We start from the raw sequence: 15,107 nt of genomic DNA, 5'->3' as shown, positions 1-15,107 counted from the left end.
GCTCAAGTGTTGAATTCTCCCCACCCTCTCCTCCTACCTATCTTGGACTACCGAGAAACTTGGGATGTCCGAATTTTAGTCTTGGTGTGATGACATCTTGGATTCTTCAATTTGATGGAGCTTACAAACCTTCGACCAAGGCGGCTGGCGTGGGTGTGAAGCTCACTTCACTGGGTGGTGAGGAGTATTGTTACAGCAAGTCTTCACCCGCAAGTACTTGCAATCAAGCTGAGTACTCGGCGCTCATTTTTGGGCTACAAAAGGCACAAGAACATCATGCCAAGCAATTCGAGGTGCAGGGAGATTCTCAACTAGTGTGTGAACAAGTTAGTGGAAGGTGCGGGAGCAAAGGCTTGGTTCCATGACATCAACAAGCCTTGGAACTTTGCAACCAATTTGAAGAGGCAAAAATTTAGCATATCCCTCGAGCTCGAAATCTTGTTGCTGATTTCTTGGCACGTGAAGCTTGTACTTCAATCACGCATGACGCGAGTGGAAGTGCCACCCCAACAAAGCCACAAGCCACGAAGGAGGGTGATCATTTGTAAGGAATGCAAAGGTTGTGGTCATCATGAAACTAAGTGTTGGGCATACTTGATACGAGTTCACCGACTTCGGAAGATCATCAGGAGGGTTCTCAAGGACATTGCTCAAAAGAAGGATGCCAGACCGCACACCCCTTGAAGAAATAGCATGGCAACTACAAGAACTGGAAGAAGCTGAAGGTGATGTGCAAGCTCTCCAACTGTTGACATTTGTCATGGCATTTTTGTTTGCCTTGATGAACAACCTCATGCAACGCCGCGCCTCTAACCCTCGCTTGTAAAGATCGATGTGATATCATGAGGGTTCGTCCTTTTAAGATTGTCTATGTGCTATTCTATGCTGAAGATTCTTCTTGTGTAATATTTCACACTACACCAGTCACACCCTACCCTGCCTATGTGTGCTTTCTGGATGTATCTTCACCCGATTTTCACTTCAAGCTTCCTCTTACTATTGTTCATCCATAGATAAGCCCCTCTTTTCCATCTTCCAAGCATGGCTGACATTCCCGTGTTTTGTGGATGGGTAGAAGAAAATCCAAATGAGTATCTTGTGGCCTTCAAGCGCTGTTGTGTTTCTCTCAACTTTCTTACTGAAGACAGATGGCTATTGGTTCTTCCCACATTTCTAGAGGGTTTGGCTCAAGTGTGGTATGAGAAGCAAGCCGAAGACGTTCGCCAAAGCTGGCCAAGGTTGACAGCAGCAATGATTGAGTATTTCGGCAAAGAAGAGGAGCCGTAGAATGTGTACCTGCAGGTGGCAAACTTGAAGCAGTCAGAAGGTGAGACGGCACATCGATATGTGGATCGAGCGGCCGTGCTCCTGGACCGTTTGATTGCCACACAGGAGGACAATGCCGGGTTTCAAGCTGGAATGACTCAGCATGTGCTGGGCTACCTTGTAGCAGGAGCGAGTGATGAATTCCGCCTCAAGCTTAAATGGGAGAATCCAAAAACTATGGTGCTAGCACATGAGATTGCTCAAAAGTTTGATAAAGTTCAGTTTGACCCCGCTTCAAAGAAGATGATGGTCCCTCCGCAACCCCCTCAATTCCTGCAACAACAACCTGGGGGGTCTAACTCAGGGGCATACCCCCACCCCTCATCAGGGATGTATCCACCGCCTCCACCTCAAATGTATGGTCCTCCCTTAGATGCTTACCCTCAACAAGGTGGATATCCTCACCCTCCGCCTCGAAGATTTCCCCAGCCTCGCCCATGAGCCCCCCTCCTCTCTACTCCCGTGGCCCCTCCAACTAAAGAGGCCCCCCCTGCAACAGAACCTGGAGTCAATGACCTAGCCAAGGCCCTGAATGATCTTCGGCTTGAGATGGTGGGCATCAGAAATCAAGCCAACCGCCCTCCAAGAGACCGTGCTAATGTTGTATGCTACGAGTGCCACCAGAAGGGTCATTATCGCACAGAATGTCCCAATATTCCAAGGGTGAATCTTCTAAGTGAGTCGGGCACTGAGGATTCTGATGTAGAGATCCTCGACCTCGGGAAAAGAAGTCGTGCCACCTCGGACCCCTCTCCAAACCGTGGACCGGGCCGCCCCAGGAAGAAGGTGTCCTTCTCAGAGCCCTCAGATGCTGAGATGGTAGACCCACCAACAGAGAAGACTAAAAGATCTCGCAGGAGTAAGTGGTCACCCTAGGATTTTCCCATCGGCTCAGGGCAAGAGGACTATTCGGTCATTCAGGACCTTGCTCATCAGTCTTTGAGCATCACACTCCCTCAACTAATAGCATTAAGCCCTAAGGTGAGACGTGAGCTGCAGCAAGGTCTCTCAACAAGGAAGAGCAAGAAAAAGGGAAAGGTACGAGAGGTATCTTCTATCTCTGAAGAAATTGATCGGCACCCACATACAGTAGATGTCATCATAGATAATTGCCGTGTCAAAAATGTGTGTGTTGATGGGGGAGCTGCATGTAATATCATGGTGCCCCGAATCATGAAGAAATTGAATTTGAAATGTACAAGGCGTTCCTCCACTCGAATCAAGGTAGCAGATGGTCGACGACTCTCCACCATGGGAGTCATTGAGGATTTGCCCATCACTGTCAATGGGTTGACCACCACTGTCAATTTCTATGTAGTGGACATTGAAGATACAGGCCGAAGTTACCCAGCCATACTCGGGAGACCATGGTTGAGAAAAAGTGATGCAGTTAGCTATTGGAAGACAGGACACATGTCTTTTGGTGCTTCGAAGGAGAAGATCCCAGTGCAACCTAGTGCCATGGAACCGGAAGAAGAAGAGGAGCATGACAGTGATACTATCTCATCTTCAGTGTCTGAGTCCATGGAAGAATCAGACGGGGGGGAGGAATTCTCAGAGGAGGAAGTTTACATGATGGGGGTGTCTCCGACCCTGCCACCTACAGAAAAGATAACAGCTAGTCCTCAACAGCTTGAATCTATGCTTTCCCCATATCTCACTCCAAGTGAGAAAGATGAGTTTCTAGAAATGTTCAAAGATTTCCCTAACCTCTTTGCAACTAGCTACCACCACCTTCGCCATGTGACTGCCATAGAGCACAAGATAGAGCTGAAGCCGGATGCGAAGCCTGTGGCTCAGAAGTATCAGAGATTAGGGCCCCTGCAGACCGATGCTTTGCGCTTAGAGTTGCAGAAGCTTGTAGAGGCTGGGTTTATTGTTCCGGTTCACAATACTAAATGGGTTTCACCAGTGGTAGTCATCCCAAAGAAAAACAACAAGTGGCGGGTTTGCATCGACTATAAGAAACTCAATGCCGCCACCAAGAGGGATCATCATCCTCTGCCCTTTCAAGACCTCATTCTTGAGAAGGTAAGTGGTCATGAGATGTATACTTTCTGTGATGGTTACTTTGGGTTTTATCAAATCAGAATTGCCGAGGAAGATGTGCTTAAAACCACATTTGCCATGCCCTGGGGGACATTTGCATTCAAAGTAATGCCATTTGGCCTCACCAATGCTCCTGCTACCTTTCAAAGATTTATGCAGATGGTGTTTGCTCCTTATTTGGGGGATTTCTTGGAGGTGTTTTTAGATGATTTCTGTATATTCTCATCACGTAAGGAGCACATCATGAAGGTTAGATTGGCCTTCCAAAGGGTTAATGATGCAAATGGCAGTCTCAACCCTGAGAAATGCACCATTGGAGCCACTCAAGGGAGGTTATTGGGACATGTTGTCTCATCCGAGGGCATCAAGCCTGACCCCGAGAAGGTAGAAGCCATCCTCAAGCTCTCCCCGCCTACAACCAAACGTCAGGTACGCTCATTTGTCAATCTAGCAGGATACTATCGCCGCTTCATTGATCAATATGCTGCTTTGACATGGCCCATGACTATGCTATTAAAAGATGGGGTTGATTTCTCTTGGGATGAGGATTGTGATCATGGGTTTGCACAAATGAAGAATGCTCTAGCTTCAGAACCCATTCTACGCAATCGAGACTGGTCAAAGACCTTCTATATCAATCCTGGGATTGGTGAGCACACTCTGGCAGGTATTCTTCTCCAGCAAGGGGAGGATCGGTTCATGTATCCCGTTCAATTTGCTTCTCGACAATTGCTCGACACTGAGCGACGCTATCCAGAGGCCGACAAGCATGCCTTGTCTTTGGTGTTTTGCATTGAGAAATTTAAGCATTGTGTGGCTGGAAAGTCCTTCTTTATACTCACTGGCACTGGTCTTGCAAAGCAGGTTCTTCAATCACCAAATCCCATGGGCCGGTTGGCCAAATGGTTAGCAGTTCTACAAGAATATGATTTTTCTTTCAAAATTGTAAAAGGGGGTTGTTCCAACTTGAAGAATGCTTTGATTGATTTAGAGGAGTGCCTTGATGTAACCCTGGTAGCAGCCATAGAAGTTGGGGATCCTTGGTATGGTGGTATCTACAAGTTTTTGACCGCTTTCTCCTTTCCTTCAGAAAGTACTAGCTATGAGAGAAAGAAGATCTGCAGAGATAGTAGGCGCTACATCCTCCTTGATGGGGTGTTGTACCGTCAAGGCATGGATGGGGTACTCAGACGGGCCATTGATGCAGATGAAGTGCCTAAGGTATTGAAGCATTATCATGATGGATTTTGTGGAGGCCACTCTGCCAGTGACTATACAGCTAAGAAGATTTTACATGCTGGATACTATTGGCCGATCTTGTTCAAGGATGTCACTTTGTATTGCAAAACCTGTGAACCATGTTAATTCTTTGGTAGGAAGGATTTGCGTCCCGGGCAACATCACGCAGTGATGTCCATCCATCCGTTTCAGAAGTGGGGAATAGATTTTGTCGGGCCCTTGCCCATGACTGCCCGCAAAAAGAAGTATCTTTTGGTAGCCACTCAGTATGTCACTAAGTGGGCTGAAGCTATTGCCCTCTCTGCTGCAAATGGCAAGGCAGTTTCAAATTTCATATTTGAACGTATCTGCACAAGGTTTGGGACACCCATGGAGATAGTCTCTGACCATGGGAGTCCATTCTTAAATGAAGCAGTGGAGTTACTCATGGATTGCATGGGCATTGATCATCACACTTCTAGCATCTATTATCCAGCATCCATGGGTCAAACAGAGCGGACCAATGGCCTCCTTTGTAAAACCATGGGAAAAATGGCCGCAGGGAACAGGAGCCAATGGGATCAGAAGGTCACTGAAGCCGTGTGGGCTTACAACATCACTCATAAAACATCTACAGGTCACACCCCTTTTGAGTTGGTGTATGGTACTGAGGCAGTTTTACCACTAGAGATAGAGATTTTCCGGCCTTGAGATTGGCACAGGAACACCCTGCATCACTGGTACTTACAGTCCTTGATCTATGCCTTGAGGTGCACTTTGCGCCTCAAACTCCTCGGCCTCCCCACCGTGCCATTTATCGTAGTCCTTCCTCTCTAGCCCGACCTTCCTGACTACCCCCTCTACCCCTATTTAAACCCCTCTATTATGTACCCTCCCTCACATGCTCCAAACTCCTCCCGTCGCACAGTATCCTCTGTCCACAACCTTCATGCAGTCTAACCCCTTCGTTGTCTGCCTTCATCGAACTCCGTGCAGTCGTGCTGAATTAGCTCCACCTCGATTTGCAACATCACCTCTCGCCAATACATCTTGGCCCTTGTGCACCCTCCACGACCTTCTTCAAACCATGACTCGTAGGTCCTTTCCTTCCATCCTACTTATCCCTTCGACCACCCTATACCTCTTCTACCTATCACTCTAAATAAATTTTATACTTCTAATTACTCAAAAGCTTCTAATGCTTAATTTAATATGCTACCCGCCCCACCTTCCATGATGGTTCAAATGCTTGTTTAATTATAATTTTTCCATGGTCGTAAGGATTGTCTAACACTTCTAACCCCTTCTTCTTTCTTCCCTTCATCCCCAGTTACTTCAATTCCCTTACCTTATTTCCCTTCCCATTCCTCACTAAAACTCTCACTCATTCAAACCTTTTTTCAAATTCTCGAACCTTTTTTCCTCTTAAATTCCTTCCCCCCCCCCAAAATCCTTATCTTTTAAACTTTTTTCCTTCCCTTTTTAGAAATTTCTCCCCATGTTTAATTTTCCCCTTTTTTTAGTTTGTCTCTTCTTAAAACCCCCCTTTTTAATTTTCTCTCTTTAATTTTTTAATTACCCTCCTTCCTTTAAATTCCCCCATTTTTAATATATTTCTCTTTATGCCCCATTTTTACACCTATGTGCTTATTATCTCTCCTATTAATCTTGGTGTATTTAACTGCTCATATTTGTTTCCTTCTTGTTTTATTTCCCATTATTATCCTAATGGTTAATTTAATTAGCTTTACTATCATTAGCTCTCACTATTCTTGATTAGTAGAGTTAAATTTTATTGTGACCCTGATAACAAGGGAGGGGTGTTTAGGACACATGTCTTTCCAACTAAACTTGAAACTGGTTCTCACAATTTTCCTTGTTGGATGGTGGCAGGTTGGTAGACTCCCCTCTTCAATAAAAGTAATGCTTACTAGGACCTATCCAAGCTCAACTTCTATACAGTTTCCACAAAGTCATTTCTACAAAATGCCCACTGCTAGTTTCCTTTATAAACAGGGATTCATTCACGTACAAACTTTTCCTTCAATATAATTAGTCCTATTCCATTGTCTAGCTTCGCTCTTTTGTCTTTTCACTATGCAAAGGGGTGTTGTCAAATCTTACACACACACACACACACACACACACACACTTACTATCCCTTCCTCCATTGGTTTGGTCACTTGCTCATTAGATCTCCCCTCGACAACCCCCCCCCTCCCCCAAACCCCTCTTTCAATTTCTCTCCCTAGTATTTCCCTCTTTTCACCCACTCTCCATTCATTTCCCTCACATTTTCCTTCTCAAATGTTCCCTCATTTTCTTCTTTATTTACTTCTCTGTATTTTCCTTACAAGCCTTCTTTTTTTTTCCTATTTTCTTTCCCCTATTTTCCCTTAATTTATTCTTTCCTTCTTTCATATTAAATTTTCATATTATTTTCGTTCACCTCTTACTTCCTTTTTGATCCCCCCCCTTTTTTTTCCCAATTTAACCCCTTTTTCCCCTCTTTATTTTCTTTCCTTTTATTTTTAAAATTTTCCTAACTTAGTTTTTCCTAATATCAAATCCCCCCCCCCTCCCCCCAATCTCCCCTCCTATTTTCCTCTAAGTTTTTACTTAAAATTTCCCCCACCCCAACCCCCAAAGTACTCCTTTACGAAACCCAATAAACTACCACTCCCCTAACTGACTGACCCTTGACATTCTTACTTCTCACTCCCATGTTACTCCCGACTACATGACCCCCCTGCACTCCCTCCATTCATTGCCACCAGTATTATGACCCCTTGCTGTGCACCTGCTGCTCTGAGGCACCCACGCTTGACTCCCTAGCCCTTTATTACATTCCCTTGACTCCCTAACCTCACACCTATTTAAGGAGCTACTACCCTCCACCCAAAACCCCCTCTGCACCCGCAGTCTTCACCGCCCACTGTCGCTCTCCGTGCTCTGTGCTCCATCACTTCTTCACTTGCAGTGACTACGCCTCTGGCTCCCTCGGGTCCATCCTCCAAATTGTGGGCTCAGCCTGCCATCAATGCATTGACTCCCGTGCTCCTTAACTTGTGCGAACAGCTTTCTTGCTCGTATCTCGAGTCTCTATACCTCGGCTATCGTGCCCTTTCACTAGCTTCGTGATTTCTATCATTCCATGGATTCTCAGGTCCCTTTTCTTCCCCTTTTACACGTCTCATTCGTGCTTTTTATTTTTATACTCTTTGTCCCCATCCCCCCCCCCCACCTACCTACTTCTTAATTTTAATTTTAATTTTAACTTTGTTCTCTTCTAAACCTTAACCCTTTACTTTATCTCCTTTCCCTTTTTTCCTTGATCTCACCCTTATTTCTCCCCTTAGGTTTTCCCTTTATTTCTTTCTCCTTAAATTTTTTTCCTTAAATTTTTCAATTAAATCTCCCTCATTTAAAACTCCTCCCGCTATATTCTTATTACGCCTAATTTTATTTACACCTCCCCCCCTTTCCTCCCCCCCTCTTTTTTTATCAAGTTGATGTACCCCACTACCTCATGATGGTTCACCCCACTCCATTTTTTCCAATTATAATCCATCATCGAGCTATTTAAGTTTGTGGTTAAGCTTCTACTTTATTGCGACCCCAATAACAAGGGAGGGGTGTTTATGACACCTGTCTTCCCAACCAAAGTTAAGCTGGTTCTCACCATGTTTTCTTGTTGGATGGTGGTAGGTAGGCAGACTCCCCTCGTGATGCTTGCTAGGACTTATCCAAGCTCAACTTCTATACAGTTTCTGCAAAAATCATTTCTACAAAAGGGCCCACTGCTAGTTTCCTTTATAAACAGGGATTCACTGACTTGTACAAACTTTTTTGTTAATGCAATTAGTCCTATTTCATTATCTAACTTCGCTCTTTTGTCTTTTCACTATGCAAAGGGGTGTTGTAAAATCTCACACATCCACACCCACACACACACATACACACACACACACACACCCACCCACCCACCCACCCACCCACCCACACACACACACACACACACATTCTTGCCTGTGCTCTGGAATCTATCGTCCACCCCTCTGTCTATAGTCCGCTGCAGCATCGTTGTCTTTGACCACTGAGTGCCACACTTGCTCTACCTTCTGCCACATGGGTGCATGGTATCGTAGCTTTCGAACCTCTCCAAAGCTCCCCCAAAGCTCTTGAACCACAGATTTCATCCCCGTGGCATAGCTCAACTTCTTTTATTTGAAACCTCTCCTTAAAGAATAGTAAGAAGTTATTTTCTTAAGAAGAAAGAAGAGTTGGCATGTAATGCACAACGATAATCTTCTTGAAGGTTTTTGAAATCAAGCTCTCGACTCCACTTTTTATGATAGGCAGCCTAGAGGGAAGTTTTCGTTTGCTAAGCGCTCCTTGATACATGTGTCATAAGAATATATGTTGATCTTTAAAAGATCTAATGGTGTGAATTGCCCTTTATTTTGGATGTGTGAATTGCTTTGTGATTTTTGGATGTGTGAATTGAGAGTGAGAGAAACACGGGCTAAAAGACATGCTTCCTCGCAATGATTGAGTTTCTTATTCTGTTTGTACCCCTCTGAAATCAATGGGATGAAGGTTTGGCCTCACTCAATCCGATATTTAGTACAAATATTACGTTGACTACACGTGACAAATGGGTCTTATAGATGAGAGTGCCTATAGTAGAATCAAGAAACAATACGCCATCTATAAGATCAACATTAGCAAGTGTGAAATGGAAGGTGGTGTGATGTGTGCGGCTGCATATCGAGCGTGCAACATAATATATGATTCTGTCATGTCTCTTCTAGGGAACAAAATGTACGTTGACGTTTCGTGGGACGTTGGAACTATGCCCTGTGCTAGTCTCGCAAGGTACAAAGGATATACCGGTCTAAAGTAGAATTCTACCATTCATGTTTAACGTCCAATGAAATTGTCTGAACGTAATAGAACTTATAATGGACAATAGATACTTAAAGGATGATCTTGAGTATTTAGTCAAGGCGACCACATCACATAGGCAAATTCAGGGTCATACCGATATTGAGTGCTTGCGAACTGTGTCCTGGCAAAGTTGATTCATGGAGAATCATCTCCTTAATTGTACTGTACTAGTCTTACTATTGGAGAATTATCTCCTTAACTGTATTGTGCTAGTCTTACTATTCTGTGAATTTGTGAGCTAACACTACTTTTTTGTTTGCAGAATACTACGATATCCGAAAGGACTGTGTTCGTAGCCTATGCTACGACTTCTCAGACATGCCCAAGGAGATTGGACCGCTAAGTTTGTCCATTGCTACTGGTTTACAAGACATATTAGTCCTTGTCTCCCGAGGAGGCCTTTGCTTGCTGCTGCAGTCCTCAATACCGATACAAGGCTTGAGAACGTCCTAATTTGCGTGCTGAAACTCATCAAGCACAGAGAGTTGTTTGCCAAGCCAATACACTTCTGAGCTTCACATATGGTAGCACCTTGTGGTAGTGATCATTTGGCCGCCGTCGGAGTTTCTTCCAAGTTCGCCACGATGGTCATGTAGACCTTACTGGAGAAAGCTTAGGACGGCGACCGGCACCTTCTTGCACCTTGGCTTAGGACGACCACTAGCACCTTCTTGCAGCTTGAAAAACTATGTAAATTTTCTTCTTGATCAAGCATAATGAACTTTTTGAATAAAATTTGGCATGCAAGAGTCTCTTGGGTGGATGGGTACGAGTGGGTTGCCTACAGTACATCAGTATATGATGTGTTGATGTTTGACTAGATGCGGAATACAAACAAAGGAATACCTGCGCTTCTGGATGCTCATATTAAAATGCTAGTGAGTACAACCTGGTTTGTAATTGGTTGGGTGAGGAGCTTCCCAAACCGTTAATTAAGTATCTAGGCGCTGAGCTTCTTCGAAATGTCAATGGCATGGACAATCAGGATTTAGAGGGGTTACTAGAAGAGTTTAGGCAGAAATGATGCATTGATCGAATTGCAGGAAATTTCAGATGGGTTTCAACAATGAATTGGACATGGTAGGAGGAGTTTTTCAAAACGAATTTTAGGGGGATGTGGTGGTTTTGCCATAGCTTAAGGGCTAGTCTCCTTTCTAAAGGTAATAAAAGAAGAAGATAGTTGCAAGCAGAGATGCTTAATGAGTTGCATGCAACATTGCATAATACAGTGCACAAGAAAGGACCCATTCCCTCGGATTATAACTCTTTGGAAAAGAAAGCGTGCTGCCTTTCCACCCACATGTGGTTATAATAATTATATATTCTGCATTATCATTCAAATATCTTCAATTGCTTGTCCAAGCAAAATTGCTTGTTTTCAATCTGAATTCTTGTAACATTCCTCTCTTTTGATGCATGTCCTCAATGCAAGATAGCAACGAAATCCATGCTAGATCCAAGATCGAAATATATCTATACCTTTACTCATATGATTCTAATCCATGTAATAATATTGTATAGACTCCAATGAGGATCAGTTCTAAACTTTTGTGAGCATCTCCTTATTCATGCATTTGTTAGGCTTCAATTCCCAAAACGTACAAACTCCCAAGTCAATAATAAATCACCACCTTAGACATTTGTAGGGAGGATCAAGTGCTTAAGGACCTTGTGTTGTGTCTCATGTCTACATGTTTACTTATTCTCTTGGTTCCTTTAAGAATTTAATAAAATGCTAAGATTCAAGTTCAATTTTAAGTTATTAGTTGCGTGCTCAAGGTGGAAAGGCTAGCTACCGCAACCTAGTTTAACACTATTAAAGTTTCAATAAATCATTGCTATTTGTATCTCAAGAGAGTTACTCTACAAGAGGGAGACACTACGCCTATCTTGCCCCCAAAACCCTTTGTATGTATCTGTAATGGACTTTCATGTTTTCATTAAAGATTCATCCGTCTCCCACTAGATTTCATCTACGAGAGGGAGCGATTCCCCTGCCAAAACCCTTTATATGCATGTAATGAATTGTTCTTGATTGACTGCAGGGTCAAAGACTCATTAGCTTTCCAATCAGAACTAGCATGTACAGTTCCAACTGGTCCTCCAAATGCCAAGCTAGCAGGAGTGTCTCATATTGTCCTCCCAACGTGGAATGTGACAACTTGCAATTCTCTGCAATCACTTTGAATCAAACAAAGTTACTGATACAGATAAATATTTGATCCAACTGCATTGTTAGTCTCTTGGACGAGCTTCAATAGAACAAACTCTGCACAAGAGTTCAAAATACATGCCATAATACAAAGAGACATGACCATAGAAGGGATATCCACCAGGAAAACTGACCTGACCATTACATTACAATCTGTAATGGATGGATGTGCGTTAAGTAAAATATACAGGTAGTATCTCAAAAGTCAGGATCAGTTTGTGTACTAGAGATAGTCTTATTCAACATATTTGAGCTTACTCAACAAATCTGTCGTAAAAGGAAAGCCTGTTTTAGAACACTACTATGGAATTTGGACACGGATACTCTGTAAAATTCCATCGACAAATTCATCTCTCTCTCTCTCTCTCTCCCTCTCTCTCTCTCTCTCTCTCGCTTCTCTCTCTCTCTCACAGATTCAGGAAAGAAGCCTTGATAATAGATTCAGAATGCATGCAGAGCAAGCAGCCACAAGATTCATATCATCAAGCTGGAGGGTTGCCATCAACAAAATGCAGCAAGAGGTAATAATGTCAAGAGTTTCTAAGATTCAGGAAGAGAAATGTAACAATTCAAATCATGCCCCGTCAGGTAAAAATGTCAAAAAACGGGCCGAAGCCAGAATAGACACCGGAGCCATTATTAGCCCATGCCATGAAAATTGCTCATGTCCAAGGACGTGTAAGGGCATTTGCAGTGCTGAATGAAGGTTCGTGGGCGCATCTCACAATTCTCGCAACTCTACAAAGGTACAAGAGAATCTGTGAAACCGCAAAATAACACTTGCTCTTAGACCGCAGCTGCTTCAATGAAAGACAGGCCGGCCTTAAACTCCAAGCGTTTAAAGGTATGGATTGCAATCCATGAAAAACCTAACATTGTTGAGAAGGCTCGAACACTTTCTCAGGGTTTTGGAGCTCTGTCGGCTCCTTCGGCAAGCGCTTCTAAAGTCGGCTGCTTCGGCAAGCTTCCTTCATCCTGGGCTTCTAAATTCTCCAGGTTCCGTTCAGAAGAAGGCAATCCATTAGCTTCGTCGGGCGCTCCCGTATCAGTGCTCGTAACCGCGTCTTGCACTGAAGTCGCCTCTTCCATCATTTCTTTTTCTGCCTGGAGGATAGGTTCGTAGTAATCAGAATTGCTTTCCATACATTCCTTGAGAAGGAATGTAATCTGATGGCATTTTTCAACGATATCCTCCTTAGCCTTTTCGCCTTCTTCTACACACTCCTCCCATTTGATGAAACTATCCCTACATGGACCACTCTTCATAAATAAGCAAAACCCACATTCGCCCTCCTCTTCCTCTCCATTCTGATCCTCCTGAGGAATTTCTGCCTGATCCTCGCCACTTCGAAAAAGCCCCTCGTCAGATTCAATTCCAGAGTCAGTCCTCTCCTGATCGGGCTTTTCGCGACTGCTCGAATCGTTTGCAGAAGCAGGAGACGCGTCGTCGGCAGGCTGTGAGACGGCCTCCATTCTGGGAACCGGAACGGATCAGAGGTGGTTCATCTTCCATAAACCCTAAACCCTAAAGTCTTGTACCCAATGTAATATACATGGAAGGCTTAAGTCGTCAAACATCAGCATCAGAAGCCTCCAAAGGTCTTCATATCCTAGCCCCACTAGTAGGCAAGTCTCACACCTCCACACTAGTCTCACAACCCCCTGGGCCAACAGTGCACGCTTGGCTCGCTGAGCAACTCTAGGCCAACCTCTTGAAATTTTAGCATTCTGCCTCATCCTTGTAGTGCCAAAGCTCCTCATTGGCACGAGAAGGAGAGCGAGAAAAGAAAATCTTCATGGGGTTGCACTTCTAAAGATGTGGGGCCTGCTACGATTTCAGCACTCGAAAAGCCCTACGGGCATGGTAAAAAAGAGAATTCGCTACCATGTGTCAAATTTCTCACCATGTGGATATGGTATCTTTTTGGGTGTGGCAACAAAGTTATGAATATTCTTGCCACTTTTTTGTAGATGATAAGGCCTTCAAATTTTGTCGTGAACAATAATATATGATGGTTTTATATCTATGAGTTAGATTTGAAGACATGTGTTTGATTTGCTGAATGTGAATTGAACGTGTATATCTATGCTTGCATATGTACTGAGAGTTTTTCTTTATACTCTCAAATTTTGCTCTAGATTGTCAATAGATTTATAACTTTACTCACATGTCAATATCCATGCTTGCATATGAATTGACAGTTTGTACTAACTAGTTATATCTATGCTTGCATATGTACTGGTGGTTTGTACTAACTGGTCATACCTATCTACACATTCAATAGATTAAATTTATACTAAGAATCAAAGTTGAGTGATGGTGTGAAGAGGTAGTAGCTCCAAACAAAATCAAAGAAGCATTTTGGGAATAGAGGCAAGAGGGAGGCATACCATCATTGGGGTTGGTGATTGAGGGCAGGCAAAGCAGGGCGAGTAGGAACAGGGGGCTGCTCCACTACATAGGCAATCGGGTTGCTCCTATTAACCTTCTGACCTCAGCAAGCTCTCTTGAGACTCTCCTAAAGATGTTGTTCAGCATAATTGTAGGATTCTCGTTGCAGACCAGTGTGCTACATAATGTAGTACATTTTCACTTGCAGATTTGCAGGCTATTACATGCTGGAGTTCTAACATCATAGTGGAATCTACAGATTTCTGGTTAGGATAAATAGACCTATAGATAGGTTACTTTGCTACATTGCCTTAGGTTGGGTGAAGCAGGTCTGTTCACCCAGTTATACTTTGCCCAAGACCTCTTTTATGTTCTAGATTCAAGTCAAATCTGTGTGAGGGAACATATACTTCTATACAACTTCAAGCTTGCTATTCTGATACAAGAATATGATACCATCATGTGTCTTTTCCATGATGGAGCAACTTGAAAAACAACCTAATGTAGAAGCTCAAATTTTAAAGATACTTTGTCTAAAATATGCCAAAATAGCCAAAGAGACTTTACAAGGTTGTTATGTGAAGTGCAAATAGCTATGCTAGAAATATGAAAAAAAAGGCTTGACAATGATGGAATAGTGAGTTGCAAAAATGCAACAGTCAAAATCTTCCAAAAGTGAGTCAGTGACTATGGTGAACTTGGATATTGGCATGAAGGTACTTATGTGTCATATGCTGATGAGAGTGAAGATGATGTAAGAACCAAATGGGACTAATGTTGTTAGGAACTAGTCAAGATTTTTTAGGCAAGGGCTAACTTGTATTTGTGGTGCTCAAAAAACCTAGACTACATGTCATGGGAAGAAATAACAAATTTTTTCCCTTAATGTGCTAGTTTGAATGTATGATGACATGGACATTGATTTGGAATTGTGGTCAATGAAGAGGCTTCAATCATAAG

General features: G+C 43.3%; 1 protein-coding gene across 1 annotated transcript; it reads right to left on the bottom strand.

Annotated features, from left to right (window-relative positions):
- Nucleotides 1–12,257: 12,257 nt before the first annotated feature.
- On the bottom strand, nt 12,258–13,309 carry LOC147881805 (uncharacterized). Its single transcript, XM_087401936.1, has one exon. It carries the CDS (start codon nt 13,226–13,228, stop codon nt 12,656–12,658), a length of 573 nt encoding a protein of 190 aa, XP_087258062.1. The 5' UTR covers nt 13,229–13,309; the 3' UTR covers nt 12,258–12,655.
- Nucleotides 13,310–15,107: the final 1,798 nt, after the last annotated feature.

This window comes from Dipteris shenzhenensis, chromosome 30 (genome assembly GCF_047967505.1).
Source record: "Dipteris shenzhenensis isolate YYH24624 ecotype China chromosome 30, Dip_SZ_1.0, whole genome shotgun sequence".
In the NCBI taxonomy this organism is placed as follows: Eukaryota; Viridiplantae; Streptophyta; class Polypodiopsida; order Gleicheniales; family Dipteridaceae; genus Dipteris; species Dipteris shenzhenensis.
This window is presented reverse-complemented; position numbering and strand designations above follow the sequence as displayed.